The following is a 22,216-nucleotide window of genomic DNA, read 5'->3' on the forward strand; positions in this document are numbered from 1 at the left end:
AGTGCATATTGCCCAGTACATCACTGGGGCCAAGCTTCCTGCCATCCAGGACTTCTATACCAGGCGGTGTCAGAGAAAGGCCCTAAAAATGCCAAAGACTCCAGCCATTCTAGTCATAGACTGTTCTCTCTGCTACAGCACGGCAAGCGGTGCCGGAGCACCAAGTCTAGGTCTAAAAGGCTCCTTAACAGCTTCTACCCCCAAGACATAAGACTGCTGAACAGCTAATCAAATGGCTACCCGGACAATTTGCATTGACCCCCTTTTTTTAACACTGCTGCTACTCACTGTTTATTATCTATGCATAGTCACTTTACCCCTACATACATGTACATATTACATCGACTAACCTGTACCCCCACACATTGACTCAGTACCAGTACACCCTGTATATACAGTGGCTTGCGAAAGTATTCACCCTCCTTGGCATTTTTCCTATTTTGTTGCCTTTACAACCTGGTATTAAAATAGATTTTTGGGGGGGGGTTGTATCATTTGATTTACACAACATGCCTACCACTTTGAAGATGCAAAATATTTTGTGAAACAAACAAGAAATAAGACAACAAAAAATAACTATTCACCCCCCAAAGTCAATACTTTGTAGAGCCCCCTTTTGCAGCAATTACAGCTGCATGTCTCTATAAGCTTGGCACATCTAGCCACTGGGATTTTTGCACATTCTTCAAGGCAAAAGTGCTCCAGCTCCTTCAAGTTGGATGGGTTCCGCTGGTGTTCAGCAATCTTTAAGTCCTACCACAGATTCTCAACTGGATTGATGTCTGGGCTTTGACTAGGCCATTCCAAGCCATTTAAATGTTTCCCCTTAATGGAATCCAAGAAACTGAAGATCTCGTACAACGCTGTGTACTACTCCCTTCACAGAACGCACACTGGCTATAACCAGAATAGAAAGAGCAGTGGGATGCCCCGGTGCGCAACTGAGCAAGAGGACAAGTACATTAGAGTGTCTAGTTTGAGAAACAGATGCCTCAAGTCCTCAACTGGCAGCTTCATTAAATAGTACCTACAAAACACCCGTCTCAACATCAACAGTGAAGAGGCGACTCCGGGATGCTTTTTTTATGTTGTGCAACGTGGCCTCCCACTCCTCTTTCTATTCTGGTTAGAGCCAGTTTGCTCTGCTCTGTGAAGGGAGTAGTACACAGCGTTGTAAAAGATCAAAAGTTTCTTGCCAATTTCTCACATGGAATAGCCTTCATTTCTAAGAACAAGAATAGACTGACGAGTTTCAGAAGAAAGTCCTTTGTTTCTGGCCATTTTGAGCCTGTAATCAAACCCACAAAGGCTGACTCTCCAGAGGCCAGTTTTGTTTTATTCTTTAAATCAGAACACTTTTCAGCTGTGCTCATAATTGCAAAAGGGTTTTCTAATGATCAATTAGCCTTTTAAAATGATAAACTTGGATTAGCTAACACAACGTGCCATTGGAACACAGGAGTGATGGTTGCTGATAAATGGGTCTCTGTACGCCTATGTAGATATTCCATTTTAAAAAAATATACAGTGGGGCAAAAAAGTATTTAGTCACCCACCAATTGTGCAAGTTCTCCCACTTAAAATGATGAGGCCTGTAATTTTCATCATAGGTACACTTCAACTATGACAGACAAAATGAGAGAAAAAATCCATAAAATCACATTGTAGGATTTTTTATGAATTTATTTGCAAATTATGGTGGAAAATAGGGTCTTTCAGCGTGACAATGATCCCAAACACACCGCCCGGGCAACGAAGGAGTGGCTTCGTAAGAAGCATTTCAAGGTCCTGGAGGGGCCTAGCCAGTCTCCAGATCTCAACCCCATAGAAAATCTTTGGAGGGAGTTGAAAGTCTGTGTTGCCCAGCAACAGCCCCAAAACATCACTGCTCTAGAGGAGATCTGCATGGAGGAATGGGCCAAAATACCAGCAACAGTGTGTGAAAACCTTGTGAAGACTTACAGAAAATGTTTGACCTCTGTCTTGCCAACAAAGGGTATATAACAAAGTATTGAGAAACTTTTGTTATTGACCAAATACTTATTTTCCACCATAATTTGCTAATAAATTCATTAAAAATCCTACAATGTGATTTTGTCCGTCATAGTTGAAGTGTACCTATGATGAAAATTACAGGCCTCTCTCATCTTTTTAAGTGGGAGAACTTGCACAATTGGTGGCTGACTAAATACTTTTTTGCCCCACTGTATATATATTTTTTTATCTGCCGTTTCCAGCTTCAATAGTAATTTACAACATTAACACTGTCTACACTGTATTTCTGATCAATTTTATGTTATTATTTAAATGGACAAAAAAATGCTTTTCTTTCAAAAATAAGGACATTTCTAAGTGACCCTACACTTTTGAACGGTAGTGTATAAATTATTAAAAATAAAGAATTAAGAAGCACATAAAGGCTCTAACCTATCTGAAGTAGATCATCCAATCAGGCTTGCACTGGGAGACCATGTCATAGGGTGTTGCTGGATAGTTTCCTCCACCTGGTCTACCTGGCATCAGGCTCTCCAGGCCTTTAGACAGGTCTCTTTACAGGACCCCAGAGTAGGTCAGATCCACTGAGCCTGAGGAGGAGAGGGCAGACACACTTAAGAGTGTAGGATTGATTCATAGAAAAAACATGTCTCTGTAAAAGGATTGAAGCATTTCTAAGCATGAAACACACTGAGAATCTCACTGTCAAAAGACTGGCGATAGGAACTTATCACACTGGGAGGCTGTTCCTTCTCTTGCTAAAACAAAAGCGGTACCTGCTGCTTGCCGAGTTAAGAAAATATAATTTCTACTTGTAGAATCGCAATGCTCGTCAGTGGCCAACAACTTAACTTTGAGCAAAAACAAGAGCATGAATCCCCACATGGGGGAGCAAATAGCAGTGACAACAAAAAGGAAAAAGAGGGAATTTTCTCCATACATCCATGGATGAGCCAGTCACACTTCATATGTGATGTAGGCTATGGGATGGTAGCTAGATAAATGCACAGACGCAATGCACGCAACACTAAATACTTCCTCCAAGCTAGCTAACCAATGTAGCTAGTATTGATATTATAATGATTTAAAAACAGCTGTGGCCATCTGGCTAGTATCAACAAGGGCTTTCTACAAAATAGCAAGATTAGCACAGAAAGCTAGCTAGCTAATTAACAATGTCCTGGTATGGGAATAGAAATGGGATTAACACCAGCTCTGGAGTGTTTGAGAGTAGTTCACCTTTGTAAGTAGCTCTTCCTATCTTGGTGACTGCAGAGTCCTATCCTGTGGCTCTGTGGACACAGTGACAAGGCCTTTCTCTTTCAACAGCTCAACACACTCCTGTGTCACCTCCCACAGGCTCCTCTCCAAGCACACCTGTTTCTTCTGGACAGACAACAAAGTCCATGAAGTCCATGACCTGCTCTAAGCTGTTCGTGATCTGAAGGGAGACAAAGAAAACAAACACAAAAAACATATAATTAATTCATTAATAAAGACCAAGTTCTTTGCTAAAAAGACACATTAAAAAAGGAAACTGGATTTTTCTGGAATTCACTTATGGAAATTCTTCAAGAAGTGCTCACATTTAATCCAATAACTGATAGGATGAGACTCAGGACACCCTTTCCGTTATCATGCATTAGGTTGCTTTTACAGATCTCCATTGGCGCAGACACAAGCTTTTTGACTTGAAAATACAAAAAGGTGGACAGGAACAATGCATTAGATGAGTCTGTCAGAACGTGCAAACATAAGGACCCAATGTCATTACATAGTACTACATGCACATGTTTACGGTTGTTGCTCTTTACCATGACTTTGTCTTTGTCCTGTAGGATGAGGATGCTCTCTCCATGAGTGTCTATCCCGGCCCTTCCAGCCCTCCCCACCATCTGCTTGTACTGGCTCCTCTTCAGGAAGTCTACTGCCATGTACGGAGAACGCAGAATCACCCTGGTTCAAACACACAATGATGGATCCAATTAAGTCTATAAGAACTGCCATTATCTAACATAGAGATGCAACTTATGTTATGACATGTCGCATGTGAGAACAGCTGTTCCTAGTAGCCTTAGTAGCAGTGAAGTAGTCTGAGACAGGTTCGATTCTTTACTTTGGCTTACCTCCGAGCAGGTAGGTTGATCCCTGCAGCCAGTGTGGAGGTGCAGGTGAGGAGACAGAAAACCCCAGCAGAGTAAGCCTCTTCCACCAGCTTCCTCTCCTCTCTGGTCATCCCACTGTGGTGATAGGCCAGGCCATACGGCACTGTCTTCTTGAGCACCAGACACAGGGAGCTGTTCCCACTGCTCCTTAGCACCCCCAGCAACACAGCCTTCTCTGCCTGCTTGCACTGGATAAAGTCCCTGGAGAATTCAAGAAGAAGTGGCATGTTGGATCAATCACAATCCACACAATCACAGCCACTGGGCAGGCTTACCATGATTTGGAATACAGAGAGGAGGGATACAAAGATATGTCTCTTACTTTTTCAGGTATTTGCAGATCATCTCAGCCAAGTTCTCACAATTTTTCTTGGTGGGACAGAAAACAAGGCACGACTGGCTGGCTTGGAATGACCTCAGTTACCAAGGCAACAATATGATCCTGATCGATCTTCTGCATTGCACTGGAGTACTGGAAAACAGAAGGATTAGTCAGGTGTTAAGACTTCAAATACAATGTGTCAGCCTTCAACAGCCGACTGCCTGGTACTGAAGACAAGTATATATTTCATTATAAACCCGGGTAGTTAGAGCCCTAAATGATGATTGGCTGAAACCGTGGTATATCAGACCGTAATCAACGGGTAAGACAAAGCATTTATTTTTACTGCTCTAATTATGTTGGTAACCAGTTTATAATAGAGATAAGGAATCTCTGTGTTTGTGGTATATTACCAATATACCACGGCTAAGGGCTGTATCCAGGCACTCCGCGTCATAAGAACAGCCCTTAACCGTAGTATATTGGCGACATACCACACACCCCTCGGGCCATATAAAATATGATGACTCTTCAAAATAAAATGGATGAACATGCCTTAAAGTTTAGGAGCCAAGAAAACCTGAAACACTCCTCCTCTTCTCCTCTGCTGAACTGAGTCCAGGGTTAGACAGTTCTTCTGCCATTTTGAAATAGAAGAGAGCATTGATTATGATCCTCTGTAATATGAAGCAGGGCAATGAATCCAATTACTCAAGACAACCACACACTTTTAAAAAGTGGTAAAACATGGTAAAATTGACACAGAACTATAGTGAGGACATGCAATTAGACAGGGAAAAGGGGCAGAAAGCTATTCACCATATACAGTGGGGCAAAAAAAGTATTTAGTCAGCCACCAATTGTGCAAGTTCTCCCACTTAAAAATATGAGGCTTGTAATTTTCATCATAGGTACACTATGACAGACAAAATGAGAAAAAAAATTCCAGAAAATCACATTGTAGGATTTTTAATTAATTTTATGTTAGCAACACATACCTACTGTAATGAATTAGAGTTGGATCCGTTTAGATTTGTCTAATGCTTTACTAGTAAACATGCGTTTATTTAACGGATAAGCCCATCAGAGACGAGTAAATATATAAATCTAACTTCAAATTGATTCCAGTGGAGTAAATAGACTGTATTTATTCCGACCTATTGACAGTGATACAATTAGTTTAGTTGCAGTACCATATTTTAATATTTTAGATTCATTATATTTGTTTTAAGGAAGTATTAAGATGTGTTATATGGAAATTTAACAAACTATCACTTTGAAATCCATTAATTTTGGGAGGAACTACTGATCAGGATGTGACGTCAATGTTGTTTTTAACACAGCAGGTTAAAATGCTCGCTGTCCGATCTTTATAATGAAACATTTCACGGCTTGAAGGCAAATATAAGAATGCAGTTTTATTGTGTATACAATTCATTGCTAGGGACAAAAGCACAATCATACTGACGTTTGTAATGATTAAGATAACCTAGTATTAGCTAGCCAAATGGCTAACCTCTAACTGTAGCTATGCCATCCATTGCTAGCTAACGTTAACTAGCCACATGTGTCCTATAAACTAGCTAACTATCTAGCATCCGACCCGTTTACTTACAGCTGCATTGGGGTCGGACATCATTCATGTGTAGATTAAGAAACCATAGAGCCAGTGCTGTAATATTTGGGATAATGAGACATTTCGGAGTACAAAGCATTTGTCATCCCTGGATTGATGTACATTTCCCAAACCGTATATGTTGCCAGTTCCGCGGTGTCTTAATCTACACAGGAATGCTGTCCGACCCTATGTAAGCAAACGGGTCGGATCTGCTGGCTAATATACTAGCTAGCTGGCCAGAGTAAACTCTATTTGATGTAAGCTAATGTCTTCTTTACTCTTATCGTGGAACAATGTCTCAGAAGTATCCCAGGCTCGTCTAATGTAGTCCAGAAGAACGATGAAATTTAATCTGCATACGTTACTATTAGCTAGCTATCCATCTAGGAAGAGTGCACAAAGAAAAACTATATGGATGGAATAATTGGGTTTCGGATGACTTTTGAAAATGCAAATATAATTTGATTCTTATGTACTCAAGGTGTGACATTCCACATGACGAACATTACAGGATTTGAAGCTGTCTCATTTGTTTACAACGTCTATGGCAACTACATTGTTGGATGGATTCACATAACTTTATGTACATTTATCTACCCAACCATTATGGATGGAGAATCCATATGAACCACAGAAGGGCTGCATTCTGTGACATCACAGTGGATTTCAAGAATGTTCAGGTCTGTCAGACTACAGTATATAATACCATACTGATAAGCAGAGATGCAATTGAGCAATGTTTAATTACAAAATGCATATAATCCAAACTTCTTTCCAATAGCTGCTGTCCCTGTATATAAACCCCCACACAGGAAGAATTTACAGTAGGCATGTAACATGTGAGAACTTGGTCAGATAAAGCTAAACATGTTCACATCACCAGAGGCTGTCATGTAATTTTAACAAGGTGTTATTCCTTTCCAGGACTGTGATAAGAAACAGAGGGAGATTTCCAAAGCCATAAAGAAAGCTATGGGTAAGTCATCAAATCACTCACTTTATTATTGACTCATTGACTGGTCTTGGGACAGAATATCATATGATCCAATACTCTTGGGTCAGCAGCATTAAGCCTTGAGGTTGCTTTGTGATAGTTTCTCTTTGCAAATGCACCATCACTACTTACCAGAGGGTACTGATGACATTGTGCGCTACAGACCTATAGCTCAAAATGACCATGTTTTGATCGTTTAGGCCTTTCTATAATAAATACTCATATTTTCCTCCGCAGGATTCATGTCTGGACCCACATTATGAAAGATACAAACACCTTCGACAACCAGCACTTGGGAGTAACTGTCAGCCTGTATTGGGGAACTAGTGTAGCATATATACTGTAATAATTGTATTAAAATAATTCTTAATGTGGAATATTGCTTGTTAATCTAGTCTGAGCTGCTATGCTTGGGTTGAGCCATGAGACCAATAATCGTAACTCACTACACGTGAAAATAATTTTATGTAATTATGTACAAGTTCAATAACAGCTTGAATATAAAAAAATGGTTGATAAACTAAAGTTATTATAATCAATAACTTGGACAGTCACTTCTAAATAAAACATGTTGCCCCTAAAAATAAGCTAATTGAAGGCATCCCTGCAAACATATCAAGTTTTCAGTTATTGATGGAGGACGGTTACAGGGGAATGTCACAGAATTTCATATAATCCATACACAGTGACATTTAATGCAAAGTGACCATTCTTGAGCGGTCCATTTGGTCTTCAGAAGACGGGGGAATTGGACACATCTAAATCATTTCCATTCTGATTGGCTGGGATCAAATCCTCCTCGGTCTCGGACCCACTGACTGACAAAGACTCCTCAGTCTCCTCCAGCATGCCTTTCCTCCTCTTCGGCACCTCAGATGATTCACGAAGGGGACGTTTTCTCCAGGATGTACCTCCGCCTCGCCCAAGCCTCCCCTTCCTGGCTTTAGGGAGTGTATGACTCAGGATCAAAGGCAGTGTTGTAGCAATGTCTATGCCATGGTCAGTGCTGCAGCAGAACTCAGGCAATGGAAACCCCTGGAAGTTTAGAGCCTGCGTTTGGAGTAGAGATGCCCCAGGGAATAGTGTTTTGATGACCTCACAGAGCAGCACATTCTCCTGGGGCTGTGCCGGGGTGGAGGCTCCATCTGCTGAGACTGGAAACACAAACGTAAATAAAATGTTTAATACACACAAGAGAATAAATCAAGACTGATTCATCAATAGAAACAAAGGTTATACTTTCTCCCAGCTCTTGTTTCCTATCATTGACCATCCTTCTTAGATCAGAAACGTCTGCAAGCAGCTTCTCGACCAATCGTTCACTCTCCTCCACTTTCTTACATGCAATCTGTGAAAAGAAATAAACAAATCCCAGGTGACACCATGTTTACCAAAGGTTGTACTGTACAGTCTTTTGTACATGTTTTTACATTTCTCTTGCCATCAATTCAACTTACCTTCAGTTCACCCTGCAAGGAGTTGTTCATGTCATTAATCTCATCCACCTCATGCAAAGATCCATCGGAGGAGAAGAATTTAGATCTACACAGGGCAAAAAGTGTAAGACTAGTCATACAGGTACCAGACAAACACACACATTACATTTTTCAAAGTCAATAGTGCCCAGTGCTGAGGCCCAGTAGTAGTACCTGTGTTTCCTAACAGCATGGTTGTAGTTGACTGATGAACAAGATGCAGAGAGTCTCCAGTAGTCCTGCTCTTCCAACAAACCCAGGTTGCTGACCAGGACAGGTACACTGCAATACTGACTAATAATAATAAAAAATAATAAAAATGGGATTTCTTGAAAGGTGCTTTAAATCTAAGGACTGTACAGCAAGAGTAAAAAACAAAACAAGGATAAAACTACAGTATACAAGACATTAGGGGCGGCAGGGTAGCCTAGTGGTTAGAGCGTTGGACTAGTAACCGAAAGGTTGTAAGTTTGAATCCCCGAGCTGACAAGGTACAAATCTGTCGTTCTGCCCCTGAACAGGCAGTTAACCCACTGTTCCTAGGCAGTCATTGAAAATAAGAATTTGTTGTAAAATAAAAAGGTAAAAAAAAAACAATTTGGAATACCTGATGATTCCATTTTATTTAACTAGGCAAGTAATTTAAGAGCAAATTCTTATTTACAAGGAAGGACAAAACCTCCCCAAACTCGGACGATGCTGGGCCAATTGTGCGCAGCCCTATGTAACTCCCTATCACGGACGGTTGTGACACAGCCTGGGAATGAACCAGGGTCTGTAGTGATGCCTCTAGCACTGTCTTAGACCGCTTAGACCGCCACCCGGGAGGCCAGGTGAAGGCCATGATCCCTTATTGATGTCACTTGTTAAATCCACTTCTATCAGTGTAGATGAAGGGGAGGAGACGTGTTAAAGATGGATTTTTTTTAGCCTTGATACAATTGAGAAATGGATTGTGTATGTGTGCCATTCATGAATGGGAAAGACAAAAGATTGAAGTGCCTTTGAACAGGGTATGGTAGTTGGTGCCAGTCACACCAGTTTGAGTGTCAAGAACTGCAACACTGCTGGGTTTTCCACATAACAGTTTCCTGTGTGCATTAAGAATATTCCACCACCTATAGGACATCCAGCCAACTATGTGAAGCATTGGAATCAACATGGGCCAGCATCCCTGTGGAACGCTTGACACCTTGTAGAGTCCATGCCCCGACTAATTGAGGTTGTTCCGAGCGCAAAGGGGGTGCAACTCAATATTAGGAAGGTGTTCCAAATGTTTTGTACTCGGTGTAGAATATATATATACACACACACTTTTTTTGTTTTACCGCTTAAGCTAGAGGTGACTAAGGGTTGAGCTAAGCAGAAAGCCATACTGAACAGATCTGTTTTTAGTGAAGGCAGTGATAGACTACTCACAGTGCAATACAGTTTGATTCAAAACAGTGTGAAGGCCCTCAAAATGTGAATGTACTGACCTGCCATGTGATCTGAAGACTGCATACTCCAGTTTGTGAGTGGAGCCTGATGTTGTGATCTCACTGGGTGTCAGTAGCAGAAAGATCAGCTCGTGATTGGAGAGTGCTCTCTTCAGGTTCTCATGGACTACTTGCTCTCTGAAGGTAATTTGTTGATCTGTGTTTCTCCGCTGTTTATACCAACCAATCACATTCTCCTGGATAGGAAAGTCAAATAGAAGAAAGAGGGTGAATAAAAGTGTGCTTTGTTGGCTATCAAACAAGAGGAAAGAAATGCAAACAACTTGCCTAATGGCACAGGTTCCTTTACTCCCTGGACTTAGTTGCAATACCACCATCTGTGACATCAATATTACCACGCTATCTTCTTCCACTTACCTCCTTATAGTTGGATAAAATGTGCCTTATTTCATCCTGGTTCACCTCCCCTATTCTATTATAGAAGCTAAGGGAGGTGGAGAGAAAAATAGATTTGTTTAAGTGACATGCTTCCAGAAATAATATATGATAGTAAGTGATATACTGTTGAAATAGTTACACACAGCTGAATCACAATTTTAAGAAACCTTTAGTCTCTGCAGTTTACCTATTGAGCTTGCGACATGATATGTGTTTCTGAATGTCTGGAACAGAAAGCAGGGTGAGACAACAGTCAGTACACACCAAGATTATATTATAAAATGTAAGTACACAGCTGATGACTCACTTATTGTATGCTCAAACTGTATGTTGTCGATTTGAGAGTCAGTGATGTTGCTTCGCTCTTCAGCTTTGGTCTCCCCGAGAATGAGACCTTCCTGCAAAATGTTATGAGGTAACGTTACATACATGTATACGCTCAGTTTAATAAAATAACTAGTATTTGAATGAGTAAGCTATTTGGTCAGACCTATCTGTTGTGGTGTTAGCCAACTGGCTAACGTAGCTAGCGATCTAGCCAACTACTTACCACATCAGAATCACTGTTCAGGTGCTGAAACATCAATGAACCAAGAACAAATCCGGAGACGCGAATATAAGAGTTTGAGTCCTCCATGCTTCTTTTTATCAGAAAGACAACATCAAAAGTGTTTACCACACAAACAAAACAGTAACCCAGACACGTCACAGGGGCTATAAAGCTGAAGCATCCGTTTAGAACGTTTTCTCGCCAACCAAATATGGTAGTGAGAGGAAGTTCAGTCGCGGGTAGTGGGAGAGGATGTGACTAGGTGAAACTGGACTGACATTCTGCTAATTTTATCATCGATGAAATATCTGATCACAATTGTTCTGTTCCCAAAACTACAATATGTTACGAACACAGTGCACTAAGTTGAATACACTTGACGCTTTGCCAAAGTTTTAACAAATGGCGTTGTTTAGAAGGAGTGCATTTGTCGAATTGCGTTTAATGCACACGCCCATTTCATTGCGAAGACTTAAATATATGCCAATAGGATCTCGCTAGCTCGTGCTTGGCTTTGCCCACATCCTTTTGCTTGTTCTGCCCACTAAATGCTTCATTTCCTCCCACTGTAAACGTCACAGATAAACTATCTCGGGTTAGTTATAAATATATTTGGTGTTACGATTGCGTAAAAACAGCGCTACCTGCAATTGCAGACGCATCGCTTTTTCTGCGCAACTGAATATGCACGAAAGCTGAACTTTTTTCGAGCAACTCGCCAGTGGGGGGAGTGGTTTTATTATTTCCACTAGTTACCACAGCCATAAAGTCAAAATGGCTAAATTGTAAAAACTCATATAAACAAAAAATAGCTTTTGGTCTTAATTTATGGTTAGGGTTAGGTCTAAAGTTAGCTGTTTGGTTCATGTTAGAGTTCGGTTTAAAATCATTTTTTAGGGAGATACAGTGGTGTACATTACTTAAGTAAAAACACTTGAAAGTACTACCTAAGTAGTTTGTTTTGTGTATCTGTACTTAAGTTTACTATTTATATTTTTGACAACTTTTACTTTTACTTTACTACATTCCTAAATACAAGTATGCACTTTTTACTCCATACATTTTCCATGACACCCAAAAATACATTTTGAATGCTTAGCAGGACAGGACAATTATTGTCTAATTCACACACGAATCAACAACCCTGGTCAACCCTACTGCCTCTGATCTGGCGGACTCACTAACACAAATGCTTAGTTTGTAAATTATGTTTTGGAGAGTGCCCCTGGCTATCCGTAAATAAAAAAAAATAAAAAAAATAAAAGTATGCCATCTGGTTTGCTTTATATTAGGAATTTGAAATGTATTTATACTTTTACTTACGTATATTTTAGCAATGACATTTACTTTTAATACTTAAGTATTTGAACGACCCTGGGTTTATAAGCGCCGAAATCGACCCTGCCGCATCTGCTCCCTGCTGTTTCATTACAGTATATTTAAAACCAAATACTTTTAGACTTTTACTCAAGTATTATTTTACTGGGTGACTTTCACTGTTACTTGAATTATTTTCTATTAAGCTATCTTTACTTTTACTCAATTATGAAAATTGGGTACTTTTTTCACCACTGAGAAGATGCATTGTGTTGTAGATTACATTGTAGAAATAGGCGCGGTTTCTGACTTTGTGAATTTGGTAACTAGTGACGTCCTGGTTTTATTTTTACAGCAGATCTTGCGCACTGTCCTGTGGCTGACTACACTGTTGGGTTGCAACCTGCAACAACTACCGCTACAGCGAGGTACAGAAGAATGGAAAACTCGTTAAGACAACGAAGAGGTCTTCAGGTTACTATTTCTCTTTAATACATTTGGAAACATTTCATGTTCTGCAGTCAACCTCGGATATGGTATGCCCAATAAATGTAAGCTATTTCTAGTGCTTCTCTTCTCGGCTTGGCTGGCTGTATATTAGTTAGCTAGGCTATTTCGGTGTTCATATCCCGTTTCAGATCCTGTTTACCTAGCTAACTTTACATAGCTAACTACCTAGCTAGGCCCAAGTCAAACATATGAATTCAGCCTCCTCTATTATAAAAAAATATATAATGCTTATTTGGAATGAATAGCTAATAAACGTTATGTCTCTCTTCTGTAGATAACTTGAACCCTATGTGCCATACCAGTGGATGACAGATCTCTGAGGGAGGGATGGATGACCTGTGGAGTATAACGACTTTGTTGCTGCAGGTGTGGTTCTCCGTGATGATTGGGCTCATCATGATACCTGCAATGTTTGGCCTCTCCCTGGGGGTCACTTCGGTCTATATTCAGATTCTGGTCAAGATATTGGAGGTAACTGCTGGAAGTTCTGGAAGAGCTCAAATTCAGAAATTTCGGGAATAGCTCACTATTTCTTATTTTATTCTGAAACATTTTATTGAAGCATAACCTCATATAGCATCTAATATACCATCTGTTATTCTTTTTGTGAACAGATGATTTATTTCTGAAAATATAAATATTTTTTGTATAAATGCATTAATCGGATATTAATTGATTTATATTCACTACTATATGTAGGATATTGTGCTCTGTATACTGTATTCATGTTTCCCCCTGACCCCTTAGAACAGACTGACATAGTTAATGTTCAATGCGGGGAACGCGGGGCAGTTGGGCAAGATGCAGTATGTAGAAAGCATTGTGTGTGAGGTCAGCTGAAAATAACTCTGTTCTATGGGCAGTGGGCCACCCTGCGGATCCAGAGAGGACACAGGGATCGACCCACTCTGCCAGTGCCTGCTCCGCTACCCAATGGTGAGTGACATTACACTCACTACCCATCGATGAATGAGTTCATGCTGAGGTCTGGAGGGACCCTGTCTGTGTAACTTATTGTGGATGACTATCAAACTAACCTAATCTTTATTTTCTTCATTAACTTTTGTACTAAGCAATTATTTTCTATGGTTCCTATGCTGAATGATACGATTTGAATCAATACTCTTTAGTTTGTATTTGCCCCTAACTGAAATATGAATAGCCCTGTGATAATTATTAGGCTAATTACACAGTAATAAGGTAATTATACATTCAGTAAGTTGAGTTGAGTTCTGATGGTCTATAGGAGAAATATTTGAATTCAGCAGAACTGCATTTCAAACATCCCATTGGCATGTAGAGTCCTTGGTTCTGTTCTTAGAGCATATTGTTCTGTAGTATGAGGAGTGAATTCAGCTCTATCTGGAAGGAGTAGAGTAGACCCTGTACATGTGACTGTGTGTCAGTGTGGTGGCTTATGATTGGTCAGCTTATGATTGGTCAGCTCAGCTGATGTGGGGTTGCGGAGTGGTCATCACGAGCTTCTATACCCACAATATCATAAATAAAGTCTGCCCATTTCTATAATTTATCTTCTTAAAGTATATTTTAAAAGTAACCTTAACCACACCGCTAACCTTACGCCTAACCCTAACCTTAAATTAAGACCAAAAAGCACATTTTTGTAGCCAAGTTTTACTTTGTGGCTATGGAATCTGACATTGGGGATATGGAAGCTAGTGGAAACCGTGCAGAGTGGAGCAGCTGTGTCCCACTCTGATGATGCAATAGAGGATTGCATAACTTCAGGCAGAAAACTGACTATGTGTAGCTTAACCCTCAACCCATGCTGTGAAATACTGTATCCCCTTCATCAGCTCTTCCTGGAAATATACTGTACAACGTTTGAAAGACGTCACGTCACCGTCTTCAGTGGAGCTATGTTGAGTTAAATTTGATACTTACTGGACATGTATTTCATATTCTATTTTGAACTGCCTTGAAGATTCCAGAAGATTGGATTTATACTGGGGACTTTTTGTGGTGTCTCTAAGTTGTCTATCTGCAATCCTACCCTATGTTGTTGAATTAACACTCAATCATGTTTTGATCACAGAAACATTGGCATTCTAAATCAGGGTTGACACGAAACTTAAAAAATGACATTTTTTTTTGTATGCAAGGACAAAAAGGTCAAGTCAACGCAATGTTATTATGCAATAAGATTTAGCAAACCATTCAGCAGCAGAGATGACAAAACCCACCATGCTTTCGTCTAAAACTCTTCTTCTGTGAACATAATACTAAAGCATATATAACTGTATAATCATGACACAAGCAAATTGTTAACCAGTAAGTTATTAGAAAAGTATTCATGTTTTACTGGAACTGGGTAAAATACAGTACATCAATGCTGAGTACAGAGAAAAGGAATGCAAGCTCAGTGCTCTCACTGGTACCTGGTACTGATAGGCTATGCCCCAACAGTCTTCCCATCGCATTCCTCATCGGCATTTCCTTCTCTGGGATCTCTTTATACCAATAGAGGAAGAGCACAGATACAGGTAGATACAGTGCCTCAATTAGTAGGTGTATATTTTACTCTATACATACAATCCTTCTTATACATCCCCCACTCTACAGGCTTTTCCATCATATTTAATGTCCTATATCTGAACATCTCTGACTATGCTACCAACTCAGTGATTTATCTGTGCTGTTCCTCTCTTCTCTTCCCAGGACTCATCCAGAGGGAGGGTGGCTCTATGGAACAGGAGATGGGGGAGCTGCGTCGGTATCGTACCCAGTCCATATCGAGGGGAGAGTTTGCGCTGAGCGACTCATTCTACTTCTACAGAAAGGGCCTGGAGAGCATCGTGGATGACCAGGTCACTCAGCGCTTCTCCTCTGAGGAGCTGGTCTCCTGGAACCTCCTGACCCGCACCAACCACAACTTTCACTACATCAGCCTGCGCCTCACCGTCATCTGGGGCCTGGGCGTGATCATACGTTACTGTGTCCTTTTCCCTCTCAGGTGGGTCAGACCACACCTCCCCTTAACTCTATCCATCTCAGACCAATCAACAGCCCATTTGTTCACTTCAGTTTCTGTCAACTGATGTGGATTTATTGAATAGAGTGCAATTATTACTACTAATATTATTATTATTAAACACGATTTGAATGTTATTTTATTTTTTACATTTGTTTTGTCCGTACTTTCAGGATAACCCTGGCAATCATAGGGATTAGCTGGCTGGTGATCGGGACAACTTTGGTGGGGTTTCTACCTAACAGGAGGTAACGATGTACACAACAAAGGTTTTAAAGAATGTTTTACAACTTTCATAAACTGTGGTGATAGGAACATTGATAGGAACATTCAATGTTCCTATCTCTTATAACAGCTAGCTAGCTCGAGAGTTGATATACGGCTTGAGAGAATAGAATTTCCCTGGCTGTTACTGTACTTTGCTCTTGTGTTCTAGAGTGAAGAACTGGCTCAGTGAGTTAGTCCATCTGATGTGCTATAGGATTTGTGCCAGAGGCCTCTCTGCCACCATCCAATACCACAACAAGTTAGTATACAGCCCAACCTACCTAAAATAAACATTTAGGAAGTAATATTAGTATCAATGTTTTCAATGTCATGATGTCATTGAAATAAATACTTATTTGTTACAGAAATAATAAACCACAAAAAGGAGGAATATGCGTAGCAAACCACACCTCACCTATTGACATTGTCATTTTGGCCAATGATGGATGCTACGCTATGGTGGGTAACATGAAAATGGCTGTGTCAACATATCACTGATTTTTGATATTGTATACATCACTTTTGGTTCTCAGCAGACTAGACTTGTCATGCTCACTGTGTCCGGGTTTATTCCCAGGTGGGTCAAAGTCACAGTGGGCTGATGGGGGTCATCCAGAGATCAATGGTGAGGTCCTGCCCCCATGTGTGGTTTGAGAGGTCGGAGATGAGAGACCGGCATGCTGTTACCAGTAGGTGAGACAGCAAGTAAATGGGAAAAGATGTCAGGAGATGCATTTAGTATGTCTTTTTCATCTATACATTTACTCAGTTGTCTTCTGTGAAGTGAATAAATTGCTTGCCAATGTCAATTTATTGCTTGTATAACGATATACATTACCATTACTGCCACTCAATCTCCTCATACATTGTATTGTTTTCATCGTGATTAGTTTTGTCCTGGTTATTGATCTCCCTCCCTCCATCCTCTTCTAGATTGAGGGCTCATGTTGCAGCGAAGTGCAATCTACCCATTTTGATTTTCCCAGAGGGTAAGTCTTTATACTTTATTGTAGTCTTTATACTTTATTGTAGTCCTTATACTATGGTTTTATTGTAGTCTTTATATTAGGTGTCTCGTCCACCTTTATCTGCTGTCTGGAAGGTGTAGTTGGGATCAATTCCATTTAATTTCAGTCGATCCATAAAGTCAACTCGTATACAATTTTTCTGATAAAATGTCAGTCTACTTCCTGAATTGACTTGAATTGAAATGTAATTGACTCCAATGGTCCTGGAAGTTTGTGGTTGTGGTGGTCTCGTGACCTTTTTTATCTCCTGCAGGAACCTGCATCAACAACACATCAGTCATGATGTTCAAGAAGGGAAGCTTTGAGATTGGAGGGACAATATACCCAGTTGCAATCAAGGTACTCTCTGCAGTCTTCAGTAAATTGTCCATTGTCTGAAATGCCCCTCTTGTGTTCGAACCCTGGCTCTGTCATCAATCAGCAGTTACTGAATGACGTTAAACATTGTTACATATTGACCTTCACTTGTTATGTGTTGACCTTGTCGGCTATTTTTTAAATTTCATTTCCATGTAAAAGCCTTTTGATCAGTGGAGGCTGAGGGGAGAACAGCTCATAATATTGTCCTGAACGGAGCAAATGGAATGGCATCAAACACCTGGAAACCATTCCACTAATTCCGCTCCAGTCATTACCACGAGCCCGTTTTCCCCAATTAAGGTGCCACCAATCTCCTGTGCTTTTGATTAATATACGTTTGGATCTCCTTCCCTGTTAGTATGACCCACGCTTTGGAGATGCCTTCTGGAACAGTGCCAAGTACAACATGGTGAGCTACCTACTGAGAATGATGACCAGCTGGGCCATCGTGGTCAATGTGTGGTACCTGCCCCCAATGACCAGACAGGTAGGTTGTCACAGTCTATATACGGTATTACTGCTACTCCCTCCCATGACCAACTGGTCAGACCTTATGTTGTGTTTTATTCCCAAACCTTTATAGAGTGCACACTCCTCTTACCCCCAGGACCATAGACTCCTCTGTATATATATATTTTTTTAATGATATCCTTCCTCATTACCGCTTTGAATAGGAAGGGGAAGATGCTACCAAGTTTGCCAACCGAGTGAAGTCTGCTATTGCACATCAGGGAGGGCTGTTGGACATGGCGTGGTAAGGAAACCCTCAGCAAACTTTATTTTTCACTGCTTTATTCTCACTAAAGATCCTTTAAAACATGTCATTCTGTCATAATAGAGTTCTGTGATCAAAAGAAAATGGGCTGGGAACCATACTGTTCTATAATAATGTGTTACTAGTTAGAAGCTGGAGACTCTTACCTCCCTCACTAGCTTTAAGCACCAGCTGTCAGAGCAGCTCACAGATCACTACACCTGTACATAAGCTCATCTGTAAATAGCCCATCCAATCTACCTCATCCCCATACTATATTTATTTATTTATCTTGCTCCTTTGCACGCCAGTATCTCAACTTGCACATTCATCCTCTACACATCCTACCAATCCAGTGTTTAATTGCTATATTGTAATTACTTCACCACCATGGCCTATTTATTGCCTTACCTCTCTTATCCTACCTCATTTGCACATGCTGTATATAGATTTTCCTAATGTATTATTGATTGTATGTTTGTTTATTCCATGTGTAACTCTGTGTTGTTGTATGTGTCGAGCTGCTTTGCTTTATCTTGGCCAGTAAATGAGAACTTGTTCTCAACTGGCCTACCTGGTTAAATAAATGTGAAATAAAAAATAAATGAACAAGTAGGCCGCAGCTAAAGTCTGAATTGCAGTACACAGCACATAGAAGTAAACATATCTCGAGGTGCTTAAAAAGCAAAACAAACATCAATAAGAAAAATTGAATGACATGAGTATAGGTCTGGACTACAAAGTTCTGAGTAGGCTACTTCAATGTTTTGAGTAAGCTACTTCAATGTTCTGAGTAACTTACTTCAAGTTCTGGGTAAGCTACTTCAATGTTCTGAGTAGCGTACTTCAAGTTCTGGGTAGGCTACTTCAAACCTCCAACAGATGGAGTGACAGTCAATAGCACAAGGCTTGAATAGAGGGAGGTGCAGGTGGTCAACAGGGAGAGCTGAGCAGCCAAATCAGGTCGTCCGGGGGCAGGTACCTGAAGCTGGGTGTCTTGCCTTCCGCGTCTTCTCCGTGCTGTAGGACACTGCCGTTGGTTTTTTATCTTCCCATGCACTCACTCAGGATACAGTATACTCAACTTTGAAGGAATGCTCTTGAGCAATGAATTCCTCACTGCCAACTCAGCACTGCATTGTAGTCTTGGATCAAGGAGACCGTAGAAACATTCCAATGTAGGCCGACCGAATTCAAGTCAAAATAGCTGATTTTGAAAAGCTGTTTTGCTGTTCATTCTCGGGCAGGAAACAAGTTAGATGTAATCCAGACTAAATCTATACTCGTTTGGCTATTCAAAAACAAAAATTGAAAAAACATACATTTATGAAATATTTACAAAATATACAGGAGCTCTCTGCCAAGGCTGCCAAAAGGGCGCCATGGCAACTGTAGAACGTCTGACTCTCTCTCTACAGGGATGGGAGCTTGAAGAGAGACAAGGTGAAAGAAGAATTTAAAGAGCATCAACAGAAGATGTACAGCAGTATGGTTGTGGGAAAGAAAGCTAGAAACTCACAAGAGCCTCACACAGAGAGCTCCAAGAGCTAATGACATTGGAATTAACACTGGACAATCTCTGACAATGGGCGATAACTTCAAAGTATTTTACATACTACAATGCATACGGACTGAAGTCATTCAAAATCAATGGCCTTTGTTATTGAATACACGGATTCATTATAATTGTGTGGTATCAGACTCTGATACGCAACATATAGTTTATCCGTTTTTAATGCATGAAATGCCTTTTTTTTTTTAAGAATTGTTTTATAGAAACTTAAACATATCAAACTTAACTGCAAGTAGTACTGATCTGTATGATATTAAATTATCTCTGATAATGTTACAGTAATACTACGTTTTCAGATTGCACTAAATTTAACATTATTCAAGAATGTGTTTACGTTGACACAGAATTTGTACTGGTATTAGTATTCATTTGTGCAATTTTCTTTCTTATGTTACATTATGCTCCTTTTTTTTAAAAGAATTGTTTTATAGAAACTTAAACATACCAAACTTAACTGCAAGTAGTACTAATCTGTATGATATTAAATTATCTCTGATAATGTTACAGTAATACTACGTTTTCAGATTGCACTAAACTTAACATTATTCAAGAATGTGTTTACGTTGACACAGAATTTGTACTGGTATTAGTATTCATTTGTGCAATTTTCCTTCTTATGTTACGTTATGTTCCTTACAATGCAACTCCTTACCCTAAATAGCCCCCTACAATATACACTGAGTGTACAAAACATTAAGGACATCTGCTCTTTCCATGACATAGACTGACCAGGTGAATCCAGGTGAAAACTATGATCCCTTATTGATGTCACTTGTTAAATCCACTTCAATCTGTGTAGATGAAGTGGAGAAGACAGGTTAAAGAAGCATTTTTAATTCTTGAGACATGGATTGTGTATGTGTGCCATTCAAAGGGTGAATGGGCAAGACAAAATATTGAAGTGCCTGTGAACAAGGTATGGTAGTAGGTGCCAGGCGCACCGGTTTGTGTCAAGAACTGTGACGCTGCTGGGTTTTTCAACAGTTTCCCGTGTGTATTAAGAATGGTCCACTACCAAAAGGATATCCAGCCAACTTGACACATCTGTGGGAAGCATTGGAGTCAACATGGGCCAGCATCCCTGTGGAACGCTTTTGACATCCTGTAGAGTCCATGCCCCGACAAATTGAGGCTGCTCTAAGGGCAAAAGGGTTGGGGTGGGGGACACAACTCAATATTAGGACGGTACTCATAATGTTTGTTCACTCAGTGTATACTGTTCACCCATGGTCATGTTTGAAGGTGCTTTGATCAAAGTCCAAAACAAAGACTGGGGGTTTATTGTTAATTATTTACATCATTTAAATGTTATGAAATCTACATTTTGGCCTGGTCCAGAAACAACCACTTGCCCTGCTCTAACCCTTAGCCACTTATGCAGATCTGAGAGGGTAGATGTATAGGTATAAAGAATATGGAAATGCCTATTTGACATTTACATGTTAGTCATTTAGCAGATGCTCTTATCCAGAGCGACTTACAGGAGCAGTTAAGGTTAAGTGCCTTGCTCAAGGGCACATCGACAGATTTTTCACATATTCGGCCCGGCACGCTTTTAATCGCTGGGCTACCTGCTGCCTATAGAGGCTAATTAGAAGGTGTCTCTGGACCTATACTGAACAAAAATATAAACGCAACATGTAAAGTGTTTATGCAACGTTTCATGAGCTGAAATAAAATATTCCAGAAATGTTCCATACACACATTAAGCTTATTTCTCTCAAATTTTGTGCACATATTTGTTTACATTCCCGTTAGTGAGCATTTCTGCTGACAGTTGTGGCATATCAAGAAGCTGACTAATCAGCATTATCATTATACAGGTGCACCTTATGCTGGGGACAATAAAAGGCCACTCTAAAATGTGCTGTTTTGTCAACCAACACAATGCCACAGATGTATCAAGTTTTGAAGGAGCATGCAATTGGCACACCGACTGCAGGAATGTCTACCAGAGCTGTTGCCAGATAATGTAATGGTAATTTCTCTAACATAAGCCGTCTCTAACGTAATTTTTTAGAATTTGGCAGTACGTCCAACCGGCCTCAACCACAGACCACATATATGGAGTCTTGTGGGTAAGCGGTTTGCTGATGTCACGTTGTGAACAGAGTGCCCCATGGTGGCTGTGGGGTTATGGTATGGGTAGGCATAAGCTACAGACAATGAACACAATTGCATTTTATCAATGACAATTTGAATGCACAGTGATACCATGACAAGATCCTAAGGCCCATTGCTGTGCCATTCATCTGCCACCATCACCTCATGTTTCAGCGTTGTAATGCACATTCCCATGTCACAAGGATCTGTACACAATTCCTAGAAGCTGAAACCTTCCCAGGTCTTTCATTGCCTGCATACTCACCAGACATGTCACCCATTGATGCTCTGGATCGACGCGTACGACAGCGTGTTA

The 22,216-nt window shown here is 40.3% G+C and overlaps 2 protein-coding genes, 1 long non-coding RNA gene and 1 pseudogene across 4 annotated transcripts; 2 read left to right on the forward strand and 2 right to left on the reverse strand.

Annotated features, from left to right (window-relative positions):
- Positions 1-5,231, reverse strand: part of LOC109892470 (helicase POLQ-like) — a 48,436-nt pseudogene extending 43,205 nt beyond the window's left edge.
- Positions 5,232-5,399: 168 nt separating this feature from the next.
- On the forward strand, positions 5,400-8,478 carry LOC116374358 (uncharacterized). Its single transcript, XR_004210213.1, has 3 exons — positions 5,400-6,780; positions 7,025-7,076; positions 7,332-8,478. It is a non-coding gene; the product is annotated as an uncharacterized LOC116374358 (long non-coding RNA).
- abraxas1 (abraxas 1, BRCA1 A complex subunit) lies at positions 7,078-11,408 on the reverse strand. The gene is made up of 9 exons (XM_020485034.2): positions 10,997-11,408; positions 10,754-10,844; positions 10,634-10,670; positions 10,426-10,492; positions 10,048-10,244; positions 8,744-8,863; positions 8,552-8,636; positions 8,334-8,442; positions 7,078-8,248 (listed from the first exon to the last, which is right to left on the reverse strand). The coding sequence occupies exons 1-9, from the start codon at positions 11,081-11,083 to the stop codon at positions 7,827-7,829; spliced, it is 1,215 nt and encodes a 404-aa protein (XP_020340623.1). The 5' UTR covers positions 11,084-11,408; the 3' UTR covers positions 7,078-7,826.
- Positions 11,409-12,653: 1,245 nt separating this feature from the next.
- On the forward strand, positions 12,654-21,498 carry LOC109892472 (glycerol-3-phosphate acyltransferase 3). 2 transcript variants are annotated; one of them, XM_020485032.2, is made up of 13 exons: positions 12,654-12,787; positions 13,098-13,294; positions 13,687-13,759; positions 15,503-15,797; positions 15,989-16,063; positions 16,252-16,341; positions 16,448-16,541; positions 16,660-16,775; positions 17,016-17,071; positions 17,364-17,449; positions 17,829-17,957; positions 18,145-18,224; positions 19,643-21,498. In XM_020485032.2, the coding sequence occupies exons 2-13, from the start codon at positions 13,151-13,153 to the stop codon at positions 19,773-19,775; spliced, it is 1,371 nt and encodes a 456-aa protein (XP_020340621.1). In that variant the 5' UTR covers positions 12,654-12,787; positions 13,098-13,150; the 3' UTR covers positions 19,776-21,498. The 2 variants fall into 2 exon arrangements, with proteins under 2 accessions (XP_020340621.1, XP_020340622.1); XM_020485033.2 differs by having other exon boundaries at positions 12,665-12,864.
- Positions 21,499-22,216: the final 718 nt, after the last annotated feature.

Source organism: Oncorhynchus kisutch, linkage group LG6 (assembly GCF_002021735.2).
Source record: "Oncorhynchus kisutch isolate 150728-3 linkage group LG6, Okis_V2, whole genome shotgun sequence".
NCBI classification, from domain to species: Eukaryota; Metazoa; Chordata; class Actinopteri; order Salmoniformes; family Salmonidae; genus Oncorhynchus; species Oncorhynchus kisutch.

Excerpts from the sequence above, each read along its gene's own strand:
- LOC109892472 (XM_020485032.2), top strand. The coding sequence starts at position 13,151 with ATGGATGACCTGTGGAGTATAACGACTTTGTTGCTGCAGGTGTGGTTC. Across the intron at positions 16,776-17,015 it reads CGGCATGCTGTTACCAGTAG|ATTGAGGGCTCATGTTGCAG; the intron begins GTGAGACAGCAA and ends ATCCTCTTCTAG. Across the intron at positions 17,958-18,144 it reads TGCCCCCAATGACCAGACAG|GAAGGGGAAGATGCTACCAA; the intron begins GTAGGTTGTCAC and ends CGCTTTGAATAG.
- abraxas1 (XM_020485034.2), bottom strand. The coding sequence starts at position 11,083 with ATGGAGGACTCAAACTCTTATATTCGCGTCTCCGGATTTGTTCTTGGT. Across the intron at positions 10,845-10,996 it reads TGAACAGTGATTCTGATGTG|GAAGGTCTCATTCTCGGGGA; the intron begins GTAAGTAGTTGG and ends AACATTTTGCAG. Across the intron at positions 8,637-8,743 it reads CATGCTGTTAGGAAACACAG|ATCTAAATTCTTCTCCTCCG; the intron begins GTACTACTACTG and ends TGCCCTGTGTAG.